Consider the following 16,322-nt stretch of genomic DNA (forward strand, 5'->3'; position numbering starts at 1 on the left):
CCCCACATAGAATGCTGTGCTGTGGTAGAGAACAGGTGTAGAGAGCTGTTTGGAGGCTCTCCCTGCTGTCTCCACCTCCCAGGGAAGATATACTTAGCAGGTAAGACAAGCAGGTCACCTTTGTACCATGCAGAACTGAATCACAGACTGGGTTCTGTTGAGTGAGAGAAGTCTAGAAGTTTCCAGGTCTTTCTCTTCCTAGAAACCAGCCCCTAGAATACTCATCCTAATTTCAGTCTTATTGCTTTCAAGTCCTGACTTGAGTACTGGCCTCCAAGCCCAGAGTACTTCAAAACATGGCTTGGCTTCCTGTCCACAAGGCCATTGCTCTGCTGGGTATATTTTGCCCTGCTGTTTTCATAGGTGAAGGGAGGGCAAGAGAAGCACTGGCCCCACTCTCTGGGTGCATCTGGCTGTCTGCAGTCTCTCTATAGCTTTCAAGGCAATTTATTATTTCCATGAACACTTCTGTCCAGAACAAAGGACTTTATTGTCACTAAATGCAGAGGAATACCTGAGTCCAGGTGTTTCATTTGGAATCCTAACCCAGTCTAAAGTCAGCAGTTCTTACATCTCGCCCTGAGTGGCAGTGTCTGTCTCTGGGGAGAGTGGATGAGTAAACAGAAGTGTCATGGACACGGGAGGGATAACGTGACTTTCATTAGTGACTCTGTCACTTGTTACTCTGAGTTCAAAGTGGGAATGAACTCTGACCCTTGGTTTTATCTGCAAAGCCATCACAGTATAGCTGTGACTGTCTCTTTGTGCTGTCGTAAGCTTGAACATCTATGGAAATATAAAAGGCCACTGTGCAGGTGTCGGTCACTGCTGTCCTTTGACCAGCGGTTCTGTTATGTGAATCAGCTTGAGAAGACCGCGCTGTGCTCTGGGAGCTTTGTTCTTGACTTGTGCGCCAAACTGAGCTCCAGGACGGACCCTGAGTATGCTGTGTTGCTTCATGAGTGTGTGGCGCTTTCTGCAGCAGGTCAGCAGAAAACCAGTTTGAGGGAATACCTTTGAAACCGTGACCCTGCCTACTACCAAGGGAATCGGAGCAGGAAAGACAGACTCAGCAGGATGGCTTGATAAATAGGTCAATAAAGCTGTCCTCCACCAGCTGCCCACTAGAGAGCCTTCACTTCACCTCCACCAGAGAAGGAGCAACTTGATGTTTGTTTGCAGTGCCGACATTGCATGCTAGGCGAAAGGTCCCCGCTAGGCACATCGCCAGCCCAGCCCCCCTCTTTTTTTAACTTTTTTATTTTGATACAGGGTCTCAGTTGACTAGGCTGATTGTGAACTTACTCTATAGCCCAGGCAGACCCTAAGCCTGAGTTCCTTCTGCCTCAGCCTTTTGCGTAGCTGGGCTTACAGATGCATAGCAATAGGTTCAGCTCATTTGTTTTTGAAGTGGAAAAGCTTCATGTAGTATAGGAAGATGACAGAATGATATAAGTGTCTTGCCTTTCTGGGACAGTTGGCCTACATTCCACACTTGGATGTGGTTTTAGAAGTTACATCGTCTTTGCTGGTAAGCAGTCAAGGACATTGGCTCATGAATGCTACCTGTCTATTCTCTAGTGCAGACCATGTGCTCTGAAGAGACTGGGTCTTAGTGACGGAATCCGTGAGTGCCCAGACCCCCACTTCAGCCTAATACGATAACAGCCATTTACCTTAACTTGATCCAGCCAACTACAGGAAGCTGGAATGTATGTGTGTATACATGTGTACATGCATGTGTGCCTGCATACACACATGCCATGGGCACAGGGCACATTGTGAGGATGTTGGCTTGCCTGCCCATCTAGGCCCATTTGTGCCACAGTTGCAGAATGCTGGGTGCTTGGTAGGAGTAGGAGTGTCTACCTCTCCATTCCAGAGGGTCACAAGATCAGGACACGTGGGTTTGTTGTCTGGAGAGCTGGTTTCTGCTCCAAGCATGGCACTTTGGATGCTGTGTGCGCCAGCAGAGGGAAGCAGGAGGTAGAGTGGGCATCATTTCCTGTGGAATAATGCTGGCAAGCACAGTGGTACCCGGGCCTGCCTATGCACCTGTTTCTTTCTCTCAGGACTGATGTCTCTGGGGCTTGCACTGCTTATGCACTCAGGACTTCCCCCAGCATTCCAGGCCCTTCTCATGCATGCTACCAAATATGATAAGAGTTACCCACCCATGCCACAATTTTTTTTTTTTTTTGGTCTTCTTTATGTTATGGTGTAGTTGTAAATGGAAAACTGGGCCCTTATTAGGCAAAGAGAAGAGAAGGAATAGTGTGTTTTTATTGGGTCAGTGAGAAAAGGATCTCTCTGGTTTACACAGAACAGCCAACGTCATCTCTAAGGGATGGTGGAAAGCCTGTGGTTTGGAGGGCACATTGAGATCTTCCTTGATGGCTACCTGCTAATGGCCTGTTTCTTTGTTCTGGCCACTAGCAAAGTGCCTCCGCCACCCAGGACTCTGGTTCCTCTGTCATGGTCATGGTATGCCCCCTGGAGGTTTGCACACAGCGGTGTCCTCACCTGAGGGTCTACACCCTTTCATGCTTGGGCTTAGCAGTGCCAGTCCATGGAAATCAGGGTTAGCTGACAGCAAGGACAACGCTGGTGACAAGGGTGCTGGCCCCCATCGCCGTGGACCTTGTCTCGGGCAGATATGAGCTCCATCTGTTACATCATGTGTGGAACAGCCTTGCATTGCAACCTCCCTTCCCTTGTCCTCCTTCCTTTAAATACTCCCGTTTTCCTAGACTGCTTTTTAAATTATTATTTTGAGAGCGTATTTTTTTAAGTAGGTGCATCTGTTGTGTTTTTTAAAAAGCAAAAGAAAACTGCATCAGAAAGCTAAGAGGCACTCGCCCGTCTCTTGAGAAAGTCCCTCCGGACTTGTCCCCATCCCCCTGTTGCTCATCGTTCTGGGCCTCATGTGGGAAGCGATTTCTGGGGTCTTTGTAGCTGCAGCCTTTGTGGCTTTGTGCCACCCAGCTGTGCTCATGTAAGTGGCTCCCTGGGTGGACCGTGACGTCCCTTTCTGTTTGCAGTGCTGACTATGCGGGGTGAGTATTTTTTAATAATGTCCTTTGCTCACTGATTCAAAAGAAGATAGAATTTGAAAGGGCCGTGTGTTGCTCGGTTTTGACAAGGTCCCAGCATTTATTCTGTCTCTGCTGATCAAGACTGCTGCTCTGAGTTTGAGTTAGGTCCCTGATTCAGACTTTCTGGGGCCAGTGCCCTTGCCTTCTTTCTCTTCAGTTTCATGGTGTTGATAAACTCTGTGCCGTGAATACAGGACAAAGGCATCCACCCCTTTAGGTGCTTTCAGAAGATTCTTTGCAAAGGATTTGTTTCTTACACTCCACCTGCGAATGCCACCCACACCTGTGGCTGTTTTAATCATGCTAATCCTTTGATGTATTCGAAAGGATTGCCCATGGAGGTTGGCATATGGTGAACTTTTCTGTTTTACCTGAATAGCTCTGGAGATTTTGTCCTCCCAGAAGACTGTAAAAACCATCCTGTAAACTGTCCTGACAGTGCTATACATGCCTGCACTGAGGGCTCTAGCAGCCAGGAAACCTCTGTCTCTCACCAGGTGTAGATGTCTTCTCTCCTCTCCCCTCTCTCATCCTGGAGAACCAAACTCACACCTCTGGGTTCCGTGCAGGTTCTACTTCGCATGTGCCTTCTAGTGTTTGTGTGTGCCCGACAGAACTGGCCCTGGTCCTCACATGATCATTGTCATCTTGAAACCACAGCAGCTGTGGTGACTCCAAGGCCATCACAGGACCCGGCTTTCTGTAGTCCCTGGGAGGAGAGTTGCCCACACTCCTGTAACTTAGCCCTGACTCGCCAGTTCCTACATTTGGTCCGTCATGGATGCCCTAGCTGGGGTGAATGGATGTTTGTTCACTTCTCCATGGGGAGGTTCCATAACCCGGTGCACAGGGGTCCGCCAGCCTTTTAGTGCGTTCTCCCTTCTACCCCCCAAGCTGGCCTTGAGTTCAGCTACACAGTGCTGAGTCTCTGCTTGCATTATGAAACGTAGTGTTATCATTCCAGTTATTTTTAGGACTACTTTAAAATAGCTAAAATATTGTTATTTCCCACTTGTCTGGAGCTCTGCTTTGAGTTTCTTTTTTTAAGCCAGCATGTGTTTCGGCAACAGTTTCACAACTGCATGACTTCTCTTCCTGTCAGTTTAAAGTGAAGCCGTCAGTCTTTTCTTCATCTTATCACTCGGGAAGCAGATCTCATGCTTGGTGATCTTATTTTCCTGCTTGGTGCTGGGGCCTTAGCATTGTCATCTGGCTGTCTCTGGTTAAACAACACTGACACACATTTCTCACCTGGTTCCCACAGCGATCTTAGAGGCAGGTGCGTTCATTATTGTTCCTGCATCAAGTCTGTGAGAAAACTGAGAATCAGAGAGATCACACACCTCTAGCTAAGCGGGGGGGGGGGGGGGGGGGGGTGAGGCACATGAACATGCCTGCATATAGGGGCCATGTCTTCATGTCCTCACCGTGTGTGTGTGTGTGTGTGTGTGTGTGTGTTCAATTTGTAGCAGCCAGAGGTAGGGTATCTCCCTTAACTGTTCTCTTCATTTTTTGAGACAGGGTCTCTCACTTAGCCTGGAGTTAGCCCATTGAGTTGGCTGGGCTAGATGTCAGCATGGCTACTCGTGACCCAGGAAGCAAGTGAACTTTTCTTTGATAGAGGCTCATCCCCCCAAACCAGAGTCCACAAGAAGAGGGTGACAGGGATGAGTCTGTCCTGCTGGACAGGCACACTTGCCTGCAGGCACACAGAGGCCCCCAGGTGTCATGGGTGTCTAGGAGCCCAGGGCCAGTCATTGTCATCGTGGTTGACGTTTTGTCATCAGAGGGAGGTTGTTCTTCCCCAAGACTCGGAAGAAAGGCTGTGGACTCACCGTGATTGGGTTAAGAGAGCTCAGCAGGCCACAGCGCTTGGAGAGATGGGCAGTGGTGCTGTCCTGTCCACTGTATGGAAGTTCACGGCCACTTCCACATACCCAGCAATTACACGCCTGTCTGTCGTCCTTCACCTTTGAGAACACAGGGGCCAACACAGCCTGCAGTTGCCACCTGATCTGGTTGCCAAAACACAGAACATTGAAGGCATCTATGGTTAGGCGATTCCCAGACCACTTGCTGGGCAGAAGTCATAGTCTTGCCCATCGGCAGCTCCATATAGGGAGAATAAATTCCACTGCCGTGAGACACTGGCATTTGGCCTGGAGGAGCTCGGCATAGGAGGGAAAGTATGCCGCTCACCCCAGAAGTCCCTGGGCAGGTTGCCTTGGCACTTAGGAGTAGAGCAAATGGAGGCATGGCTGGCTCTGTGGGAACCAGACCTGGGCCGTCCCACACGGGGTGCTGGAGTTAGAGGGTGTCTACAGCTGAGGACCATGGGTGGGGGGGCGCGTCTGGCCAAGCAAGGGGAAGGGATGGGTTGTAGTTCTGTTGGCTGCTCAGCAGTTGAGCTTCTGAGAGGGGTCCCCACCATCAGGAAGAATGAGTTTAAAGGACAGTTCTTGCTTTGACTCTCAGAAGTGACTCCAGCCCTCAGGGCAACTGCACACTGCTGGTGAGCTGTGCGTGCTAAGATTAAGGAAGCACGCACACACTCTATCCAAGGCTGTTATTTTCTCAGCGTCCAATAGTTTTTAACTCTTTTGAAAATTTTTTGTTAAAATTTAGTGTCTGGAAATCATGAGCCAATGGAGAGAGTGTAGGTGATGGCCCTGTTAAAGAGCCCCCCCGTCACACGACAGCTCAGCTTGCTGAGAGTATCGCTTGAGGCTCTGCAGGTGCACACTGTCTTCCGTGAGCTGGATACCACCTCACAGCTGCCCAACCTGAAGTGTGTAGAGAGCTAGCTGGCCTGCTGGCCCTGAGGTGTGCATGTATGTGTGCACACGTGCATGCATGCTTTCCTCTTATACCTTCAGCAGGTCTGCCAGCCCTGGTAGGGTGTCTGTGTGTGTGCATGCGCTTTCCTCTTATACCCTTGGTTTCCCAAAGGGTGGGAAGCTTTCAGAGGCAGAGCAGCCAGTAAGATAGACTGCGTCTTGTGTCATGGGATGATTAGTGTGGTTTTGAACTTGGCTCTTAATATGTTTGCAGTGTGTGGTGCCAGGCTACAGGACGTGAGAAAGCTGTTTTAGGTTAAGTGGTGACATGAGACAAACCCAGGGTGAATAGTGCTTGTCCAACCTGCTGGCAGCCAGACCTTAAGAAGCTCAATTCCAGAGCAGCCTGAAAAGGTCATTAAATATTTTAGGGTTTGGCTCTCTGGTGTTAGAAGACTCAGAACAGTCTGGGTAGATATCAGGACTGGCTGGGAGCCAGCTGGAGGCTGGATGTCCTGCCCCTGTTTTTGGGAGGGTCACTATGAGCATTTTGATTAAGCAAACATTATATAACAGCTGGTTTGGTTCTTTTAACTGTTTTTCCTCTTCTGCTTCCATTTCTACTTCACAAGTTATCCAATTGCTCACCTAGGCTTCTAGAAGATTCCATAGCAACCGCCTGTGTTGTTTTGAGAGGCAGAGGAAAGAACTAGAGACATGCATCTGGCCCAGGTAGGGATGGGGTGGGACCATTTCCAGCTTACCATGGTGGCTGGGTCTGCTCTGTGTTGTGACTGTGGTCAGAGCCGGGGTGGCAGCATGCTCCGTGTGTTGTGGCTGTGGTCAGGGCAAGGATGGCAGAACATGCTTTCATGAACAGCATCTCCCATGTCTCATGAAAGGAAGTCAGTGTGGAGCGCTCACAGAAACCCAGAGACGAGGTTCTGATGACCCTGCCACTCCACCTCTGGGGTTCACCTAGAGGACATCCGAATCAAGATCACACAGGTGTTCCTGCAGCTCCAGTCAAAGCCACCCAGCTGCCGCCATGGGGAAAGACAAGGAAGCTGGGGTTGTTTTCAGCCATAGAGAAGGAACAAAGTCATGCCATCTGCAAGAAAATGGATGCAATGTAGGATAATCGTATTCTCTCAGAAAGACATGAATGCAATGTAGGATAATCGTATTCTCTCAGAAAGACATCCCATGTTTCCTGTCACTTGCAGGTCCTAAACTTTTTATATAAATACATAAAATCATATATCTATGGCATAAAAGTAGAAATAAAATTGTTTAGGTTTGAGCAAAGGAGACTCTTGGGAGGGAAGAGGGTATGTAGAGGGTATGTGGGAAATAGGCTTAATACATGTGTATATGAAAACTTAAGTAATTTTTTTTTTAAAAAAATGAATCTAAGGACAGCTGTTTCAGCTTAACCTGGGTTTTTTTTTTTTTTTTTTTTTTTTTTTTTTTTTTTTTTTTTTTTTTTTTTTTTTTTTTTTTTTTTTTTTTTTGGCCTGGTCTGCTTGTTAGGTCAAGGGAGCTACACCTGCATTTTACTAAGCTCCATGCGTGAGTCTGATGACCCCCCTCCCAGCCAACTCAGGCTTTGTAGTGGTCAGCAGTCTGTAGTCCTCCAGCAGCTGCCTGCCCTGTACCAGCTCCTGAGTGAGCAGCAAGCTTCCAGCCCCATATGAGTGGTCAGCTATGGCTTGGCAAGAGCCCTAACCACACAGGAGGTAGGCAGTGCTGTTCCAGATACTTTGGGGAACATTGTAGCAATTGCCATGGCAGACACTGAGATGACAGAGCTGTCTTCCCGTCTGAGGAACTGACCCAGTATTTTCTGTGGGCAAGCACAGCGGAAGGACAGGCATTCAGACCTCCAGTGTGCCACTGGCTCTGCTCGCGGTCGGCATCCCCATGTCGGGTGGCAACAGCCTTCCTGCATTTCCATATACCAGCTGAGAAAGAGGATCTATTTCCAGTTCCTCTCATTTTCAAGACTTTTGGCTGTTAGCGTGTTGTGGAGACTCACGTGCATACAAGTACTGAGTGAGTGGGAAAGGCAGCAGTGAGAGCAGCCATGGGGCTGCAGGAGCAGACCTCAGCTCAGGATAGAGCAAACACCTCTGCATTATCTTCACAGAGCCAGGTGGTGCCCCTACCCCTAATTGCTCTTGGCCAGAACAGAACTTACCATGTTTCCAGGTGGGGACCGAATCAGTCCAAGTCAACTTTGTTTCTTAGATGGGACAGCCTGGCGTGTTCCTTCCCAAGGTGGCAGGACAGCGGGATGAACCTGTAACAGAGGAGGGGAGGCAGGGAGGACAGGTGAGCAGACCAGGAAAGTGAAGGAGTGCAGAGGACGGTGTGCAGCCTCATAGCTCCGTCTCCCAGGGTAGCTGTTGACAGACAGAAAGCATGGTCAGATAATAGATGATACGTGCTGAAGAGCAGCTGAGATCAGAAGAAAACTCAAGTATACGATTATGCTAAGAAATTTGAAACTTAAAGGGAATGGGTAATTTTCTAGGAAAACGTTATTACCAAAACCACTCAAGAAATAGAAGGCCATGTGACCTCAGGCTCGCGGTGGGGTGAAACAGGAGCAGCGCACGACTTAGCTGTCACATGGTGTCTCCACCGCGTGAGCAGCGTGGAGGGACTGGGTGTTCCGCTGAAGAGTAGGAAGGGACCCTGCGACCTGAACACCGCAGGGTTGTGTGGCCAAGCTGATACGCCCAGGCGAGCAGTAATTCTGTTGTCCCCCACATCAGCTTTGGGCCCACATAGACGCTGTGTTGTTCGGGAGTACGTATGTCTGTCTTTCATGTGTGTGACTTGCTGAAAACATACCTAGCGATGACTGAACAACAGATCTGGGGTAGAGGTTTCCTCCCTGACAACGGGACCGAGGCGAAAGGGACAGGATGGCTACTGTTGCCTGCCACCTGCGAGATCCAGGGACCCACATCACCCTGGTAACCTTGTTGTAGCCAGAACTTGGCCCTCGCCTTAGGTATACTGTTTGTCCCCAGCCTCACCCTTGTGATACCCAAGGATAATGCCAGGATCAGTAAGGCCACCATATCAAGATCTGGTCACCGTGACGCACATTGATCTTTACAAATGCTCCAACAGTATTTAGGATCATTCAGTCTGTGAATGTAGCATCGGTCCGTCCCTGAGAGTCGACCATAGCTTTGATTTGCTACAGGAAAAAATAAAGCAGAGATAGGGGAAGGTCCAGTATTTGCAAAGGTGAGAGTCATGTTCAGGAGAAGCAGGATTTTCTGGGCCTCTTTCTAGCTAAACGACGGGTTTTTAAAAATTTTTTAATTTTACTTTTTTAATTCATATATGTAGACTGTATTTATGTAGGTTTCCCCAGCCCTTCCACTATTCCCTTCTCAAATTCATGGCCTGTTTCTCTTTAATTATTATTGTTACTGTTTCTTGAATATTTATAAATACAACCTATTGAGCCAGGCGGTGGTGGCGCACGCCTTTAATCCCAGCACTCGGGAGGCAGAGGCAGGCGGATCTCTGAGTTCAAGGCCAGCCTGGTCTACAAGAGCTAGTTCCAGGACAGGCTCTAGAAACTACAGGAAACCCTGTCTTGAAAAACCAAAAAAAAAAAAAAAATACAACTTATTGAGTCTATTTAGTATTGATCTCGTGTGTGTGTGTGTGTGTGTGTGTGTGTGTGTGTGTGTGTTTTCTCTGTATGTATCTGGTTTGTCAAGTCACCATTTAAAGGACAGGAAGCTTTGACAATGACTGTGTCACACCAAGTCTTTGAAGACTTACGTGAGCTAGGGTCCCGGGTGGGCTGCTAGCGGTGTGATTCTGGAAAGGAGAACCCAGCTGCAGCCCCTCTTGCTGTCAGCTGCTCGGTCCTGACAGGACAGAGGAAGCACCTTACAGCTGCCTCCCATTCCCCAGTTCCTCTGGAGCAGCAAGGACTGGCTGACAGGGCCTAGAAGACGCTTTACAGCAGGATGCATTGCTTTCTTTTTAAAGAGATTCCCCTGGGGCCCCATCTTGGTTGACTGTGAGGCTTATCTGAATTCATGCACACACTCCAACGCATGGGGTGTGAGATCCTTCAGTTCCTGCCTGTTACTCCTCTGCCTTAGGATGGGATCCTGCTGAAGCCTCATGACTGCCAAGACCCAGAGCCCAATGCCTTATGAATATGTAGAGGAGTTTTAATAAACGGTGGGGAGCAGCAGCCCTGCTTCTCCCATAAAATGCTTCCAGAGCCCCAGGAGACTTCCAAAAGCTCCTGCAATCCTGCAAGATGAGCTTCCTGCAGAGAAAGGGGAAATGAGAGAACAGGGCTTGATTGGCTGGGCCTCGAATCCAACAGTTTGAGAATGAAGAATGCTGCCCCCCTGCATTCCCAGCCAGCCCTGTGAGCCCTGCTGAGTCGCTCAGCCCAGGTCCAGGCTCAATCTCCTGCTGGTCCAGGTGGAGACCTGGCTGCGAGGGTGATGTGGCCCCAAAGCATGGAGCCCCCTCCTCCCTCCCTCCCATAGCACTCCAGGTTGGCTTCCTGACAGTGATGTCATCTGCTGATTTGTTTACAGTGGAAGCTTTGCAGATTCTCTAATATAAATTTCTGCTAATTTTTATCAGTTTGCTTGTCCATGAAGGCTCATTTACAGTGAGACCAGATACTAACTGTAGAATTCATTCCCCCTAGCCCCCACATATTTTTTTGGTGATTAATTAAAAGGAACTTACTATAATGACTAAAATTAACCAAAGACGCCCCTTCTGCAATCCTAGCCTAATTGCCTTCTAATTACGCTGCTTCCCTTGCTTATGCTCAGAATCTGTGGGTCTGAGCTCGTGTTGTGAGACCTGGGGGAGGGGTCTGAGCTCGTGTTGTGAGACCTGGGGAGCAAGTATGTTCTAGTGCCGCCCTCCAATGTTCCATTGCTCAGCGGCTGAGTGCTAAGCCATGGCTGAGCTCCAGGGCTCTAAAGCCCATCTCCTACTCCTACTTCCTTCCATTCAAGAGAGATCCTCATTGGAACTGATGATGAAGCTGCCAGGTAAACTGAGTCTTCCATGTGTGGGGCTGTGGAAGACTCTGCTACCCGAAGAGATGACAAGAATGGACATGGAGGAGCCTGGGGCAGGGACTAGACCCCCTTGGGGCTCACAGTTGCCCTCCTCAATTCAGTATACCCTCTCAACACTGCTGCACGGCTAGGCTCCCACTCAGTCTGTAGTCGGTGGCAGCACCATTGGTGACTCAGGACTCTGGCTGCACTCAGACACAGCTGACAGTTTTCCTGGGGCTCTGACTAGTCCCCCATCCTCCCAGAGGACTGTGCGGAGACTCTGAGACACTGCTCTGTGCTGGCATCCCCAGACAGGCCTGAAAGGAGTCCTCCTGTAGGTTCTGCTGAGCTGGATCCTGTCATGCTGAGTGTTTTGACCATGTGATACTTGAACATTTCTGCCAAGGCCCAGAAGAGGTGTGGCTTTAAAACTGGCACCCACAGAGTCGAACAAAGAGATCCTATGCCCTTGTGCCTGAGGTAGTCCTAATGTGCCTGTCCACCTGCCAGCCCTGTTTCCACGAGCACACTCACCAGGTTACCAGGAGGAAGCCTGGCAGGCAGTGTGAAGGATAGCAGTCAGTGAGCTGTTACTGTGAGAGCCAGTCCCCCAAACAGCACATGCCCGTTGCAGGCAACGCGCAAGGTGAGGAAAAACAATGGCAGCAGTCCCCCAGAAATAGCTGCTGAGAACTGAGGCAGGCACGTGACTGAGGTGCATCTGCCTGAAGATGGGAGGGTTTCACTGCTTTGGAACACACGTTTTACATGTTAGAAGCCTACTCTGAGTTCATACAGCTTGCAGAACGCCCTTGTCTGTAAGCAGAATCTGGTTGTATCTCTTGCTTCCGTATGTCCCATCTGTGCCAGAACCCCCCCACCCCCAGCTGCTGGACTCACTGCAGTCCTTAGGTCTTAGCGGCCCACTCAGCATGTCAGCCGGGGTGTCTCTGGCCAGTTGTGCCCTTTGCTCACCGGATCATCTTCCTCCTCAGGTGTCAGCGGAAGCAGTGGCGGGTGGACCTGCCAGCCACTAGTGTGGTGATCACATTTCACAATGAAGCCAGGTCAGCGTTGCTGCGGACGGTGGTCAGGTGAGGTCTCACAGGAAGGGTGGGGTACCTAACGACAGCTGCATCTCAGGCACAAACAGCAGGAGCTACAGACGAGTGCATCCATCTGCCAAGCATGGAGCATCGGGTAGCTGGGGTAGCTACTGGCTCCTCTAGCCAAGACTGGGGACCGCAGGGGAGAGGCAGCTCCAAGCAGAGCTCTGCCCTTACAAGACTCTGTCCCTCTGTCTGTTCTCAGTGTCCTTAAGAGGAGTCCACCACATCTCATCAAGGAGATAATCCTGGTGGACGACTACAGCAATGACCGTGAGTTTCACAGCCCCACCTCTGGCGTCAGCCTTCCTGGTGTGGGGTGTGTGGGAAGGGTGACGTAATGCAGTGTAGAGTGAAGCAGGCACCTGGGGCAGGGAAGCCATGTCCTCCAGAGGCCATAGGGGAGAGGTGACCAAATATGTGGCCATCCAGCCTGTGTAGACTGGGGGTTCACTATTCTCTGCCTCTTTTCTTTCCTTAGCTGAGGACGGGGCTGCCTTGGGGAAAATCGAAAAAGTGAGGGTCCTCAGAAATGACCGACGAGAAGGTAAGAAATTCCCTTTCTTGGGACACTTTTGAGATGGTGTGTATTAGTTGTTTTTCTCCTTGGTGTGATCAGTGCAATTCAAGGAACAAAGGGTTTCTTTGGGCTCCTAGTCCCAAAGGATGCAGGTCATCATGGTGGCCAGAATAGAGGCAGCTGGCCACGGTGGGCTGGTCACAGTGGGCCCACAGCAAGCAGAGAGAAGTGAGCGCTGGTGCTTAGCCCACTTTCTCTTTACAAAGCCAGGACCCAGCCCATGGGATGGGGGCCACCCACTTTTGATCTAATCTTAGAAAATTGCCCTCAGACACAACCAGAGGTGTTTCCGTGGTGATTCCAAGTCCTGTCAAGATTGACCATCACTCTTGCTCCAGAAGGCGTTAGATTTTTATGAATGACATCTGCTGTAGAGGAGGTGTCGTGAGTCAGTGTGCTTACAGAGTATATGGTGGGGACATTAATTACACAAGTGACAGCAGTGCTGTGATGACATTCTTGGCTTTGAGGTTGGTAGGTAGTGACCTGATGAGGATCTACAGTCACCAGAATGCTTGGTCACCTTGGTATTGAGCAGACAGCCAGCGGGGCTGGAGAGATGACTCAGTTAAGAGCATTGGTTGCTCTTCTAGAGGACCCAGGTTCAAGTCCCAGCACCCATATGGTGGCTCACAGCTGTCTGTAACTGCCAGTTTCTGGGGATCCAGCATCCTATTCTGGCTTCCTGAGGTAGTAGGCATATGGTACACACAGACAGACAAACATACAGGCACAAGTGCCCATACACATAAAATCAAAATTTAATAAAAACAAGAGGGGCCAAGATAATTTTGGCTTGTGATCTGCAACATTCGAACTTCCCATGAAGTTCTAGTCAGTAGGTCAGTCTGCATGGCCTTCTACACCGGCACAGCTTCTTTTGGGGCTCCAGGTCCCGCCTCTCCTGGCCCAATGTAACTACTTCAGGGCTACAGCAACTGTTGTCTGTCTCTCTCCCTCACCAGAGCCACCCAGTAGCCCTGTCCCAGCAGATGCAGGCAGGACAGTCACAGCTTAACTAATTGGAATTGTTTTTATGTAAGGCCAGATTTTTTAAATATTTATTTATTTATTGTGTATACAATATTCTGTGTGTATGCCTGCAGGCCAGAAGAGGGCACCAGACCTCATTACAGATGGTTGTGAGCCACCATGTGGTTGCTGGGAATTGAACTCAGGACCTTTGGAAGAGCAGGCAGTGCTCTTAACCTCTGAGCCATCTCTCCAGCCCAAAGCCAGATTTTCAAACCACATTTGTATTTGTGTTTACACGTTGGGAATAATGGGCTACTATCTTTCCCTCACAGCCAGACAAGTCCCTTCAGCCCCTTGACTACAAAGGTTTAGAAAAAACATTAAGGCTTAGCCATGAAGAGCACAGTGTCTCCGTGCTCCAGGCATGTGATACAATCACAGATTCGAAGTTTGACAGCCTGCTGGGGGTGGGGGGAGCCCTTTTGTTTCATGTTGATGTGACTTTGCAGATGCCAGCCCTCCCCAGCTACCACTCCTCTGTGTGGGCAGTTACAGAAAAGACTGGCTTCCCACTGCAGAGTCGGGAGGCGCCTTAGGGCCACTCGGGGGGGGGTGGGGGTGACTGTTTTGGTCTAGTCCTCTTCCAGTTTCTGGCAGTCAGAGTGATGGCCTTTGCCACTCTCCCGCATGAGACTGACATGAACCCAGGAGTGGCATTTGTATCCTGAGTCAGTGCAGACTCTCTCCTCTGGGTCCCCATATGCAGTTCCAGTCAGAGCAGGAAGGTGTTCATGCAAAGATTTTTTTTCCAGATTATGTGTATGGATGTTTTTGATGCAGGTATGTCCATGTATCACATGTGAGCTTGGTGTCTGCAGAGTCCAGAAGAGGGTGTCAGATCCCTTGGAGCTGGACTACAGATGTGAGCCACCATATGGGTGCTGCAAATCAAACCTAGGTCCTCTGGAAAAGCAGCCAGTGCTCTTAACTGCAGAGCCAACTCCCCAGCCCAGCAAGGGTTTTTTTTTTTTTTTTTTTAATTTAAAAATTTATGTGTGTGTGTCTGATGGATATGTCATATGTGTGCAGGTGAAGAAGGCATCAGACCCCTAGGACCTGGAGCTACAGATGTGGTCCTAGGTTGTGAACTGCCTGATGTGGGTGCTGGGAACCAACGCAGGACTTCTGGAAGGGCAGCAAGTGCTCTTAATGACTAAACCATCCAGCCCCCAGAATCTTTAAAAAAAAAATCATGCATTTATTGAACATTTAATAATGTGCTTTGTGCTGTGCTAGACACTAGAGAGCAGAAGGTTAGAAATGTGAAGGCTGCTACTCCTGCTCTTGGGGTGCTCACGTTTTCATTTTGGGGGTAAGCATGAATGTGAACCTAGAACGCAGCCTGTTTGAAATTGCAGGGCAGCGCTTTAGTAAGTGCATGGAAAAGGGCTCTGTGTGTGGTGATGTCAGTCAGAAATGCTCATTCAGCAAACAAACAGGAAATAAGGCTCTCTTGAGGAATGCGCAGAGGCAAGCAACAGAAGGCTCACGGGACTGAAATCAGTGCAGTGACTGAGCCCACTGCTACCCACACCCAAGGTCACCAGCCCGTCCCACACTGATGGGAAGTCGTCCTCTCCCTGAGCAGTCTGCTGCAGGACTCAAGCCTACAGTAAACCAAAGAGCAATGTCTTCCCCAGACAGCCTACCAGATAACTGGTTTTCAGCTCAGTTTTCGCCCCCATTCTCCTACCTAAAAAGGGAGGTCAACAAGGGGTCAGAAAAGAAGCAGGGAGAGTAAGAAGAATAGAGGAAGAAAGAATAATTGATAAATCTCTTGAGCAGAGTACTTTGTTCCACTCAGAACTCAGAACAGCACATCTAAATGGTAGCCCTCAATAAGAGCCGTCCTTTGTGCTGTTTCCGGTGGTGAGACTGTGGGGAGCCAAATCATGGCCGGTGTGGAACAGTAGCAGGCATGACAGCTGAGCAGAGCAGTACATGAAGCTCGATGCATGACAAAGCTGTATGTGCGCACTGACCTCAAGTCCACCTGTGAACCAGGTACAAACGACACTTAATTAGCAGCAGAAAATGTGGGCCCGAGGAGCCAAGTCTGTAGCTGCATTAAAGAAACAGCTCAGTGGGCTTGGAGTTGGTGCCACTGTCCATGAGCCCTAAGAGTCCGGGTCTGTCTACCTCCCCTCCACTGTCCTGGTCCCTGCGCCATTGCTGCCACCTATTCTCGAGTAAAGTTGTGAACCTCATATCTGCCGACCCTCAGGTTCTGTTTAAGGAAATTAAAAGAGTAGAGAAGTGGGCTAGGCTACGAGACTCTGCCACAAGTCTGCTACTCCCTTCTGTGCGTTTGTACTGCTGTTGGTGTTTGCCCTGTAGCCCAGACAGTTCCTTTCAGGACTTTCCCATCAGCTTCTCTATCCGAAGAGTTGTTCTCATTTATTATTAAATGGCGTTTTCTTGGCCGTGAGTTCTGATCTGACCGTGAGTCTTGCTTTCAGCTCTTTAAAACGTTGCAGGGTCTACCTCTGTTTTCTGTTTGCTTTTTTTCTAGTGTGTATGTGTGTGTGTCTGTGTGTGCTCACGTGTGTGTGTTTGTGTGTTTGTTTGCATGCGCCTGCATGCATGTTCACACGCGTGTGTGTGCGTGCGTGTAACTTCAGAGGCCAGAGGAGGACACTGGACTCCCTAGA

General features: G+C 49.5%; 1 protein-coding gene across 1 annotated transcript in view; it reads left to right on the forward strand.

The window, feature by feature from the left end:
* Positions 1-16,322, forward strand: part of Galnt2 (polypeptide N-acetylgalactosaminyltransferase 2) — a 120,748-nt gene that overhangs the window by 82,648 nt on the left and 21,778 nt on the right. Inside the window, exons 4-6 of the mRNA XM_038313125.2 lie at positions 11,946-12,044; positions 12,262-12,329; positions 12,538-12,603. Of these exons, the coding sequence (XP_038169053.1) occupies positions 11,946-12,044; positions 12,262-12,329; positions 12,538-12,603 (233 nt within the window). The remainder of the gene's footprint in view (positions 1-11,945; positions 12,045-12,261; positions 12,330-12,537; positions 12,604-16,322) is intronic.

The sequence above is a fragment of the Arvicola amphibius genome, chromosome 15, assembly GCF_903992535.2.
Source record: "Arvicola amphibius chromosome 15, mArvAmp1.2, whole genome shotgun sequence".
Taxonomy (NCBI): Eukaryota; Metazoa; Chordata; class Mammalia; order Rodentia; family Cricetidae; genus Arvicola; species Arvicola amphibius.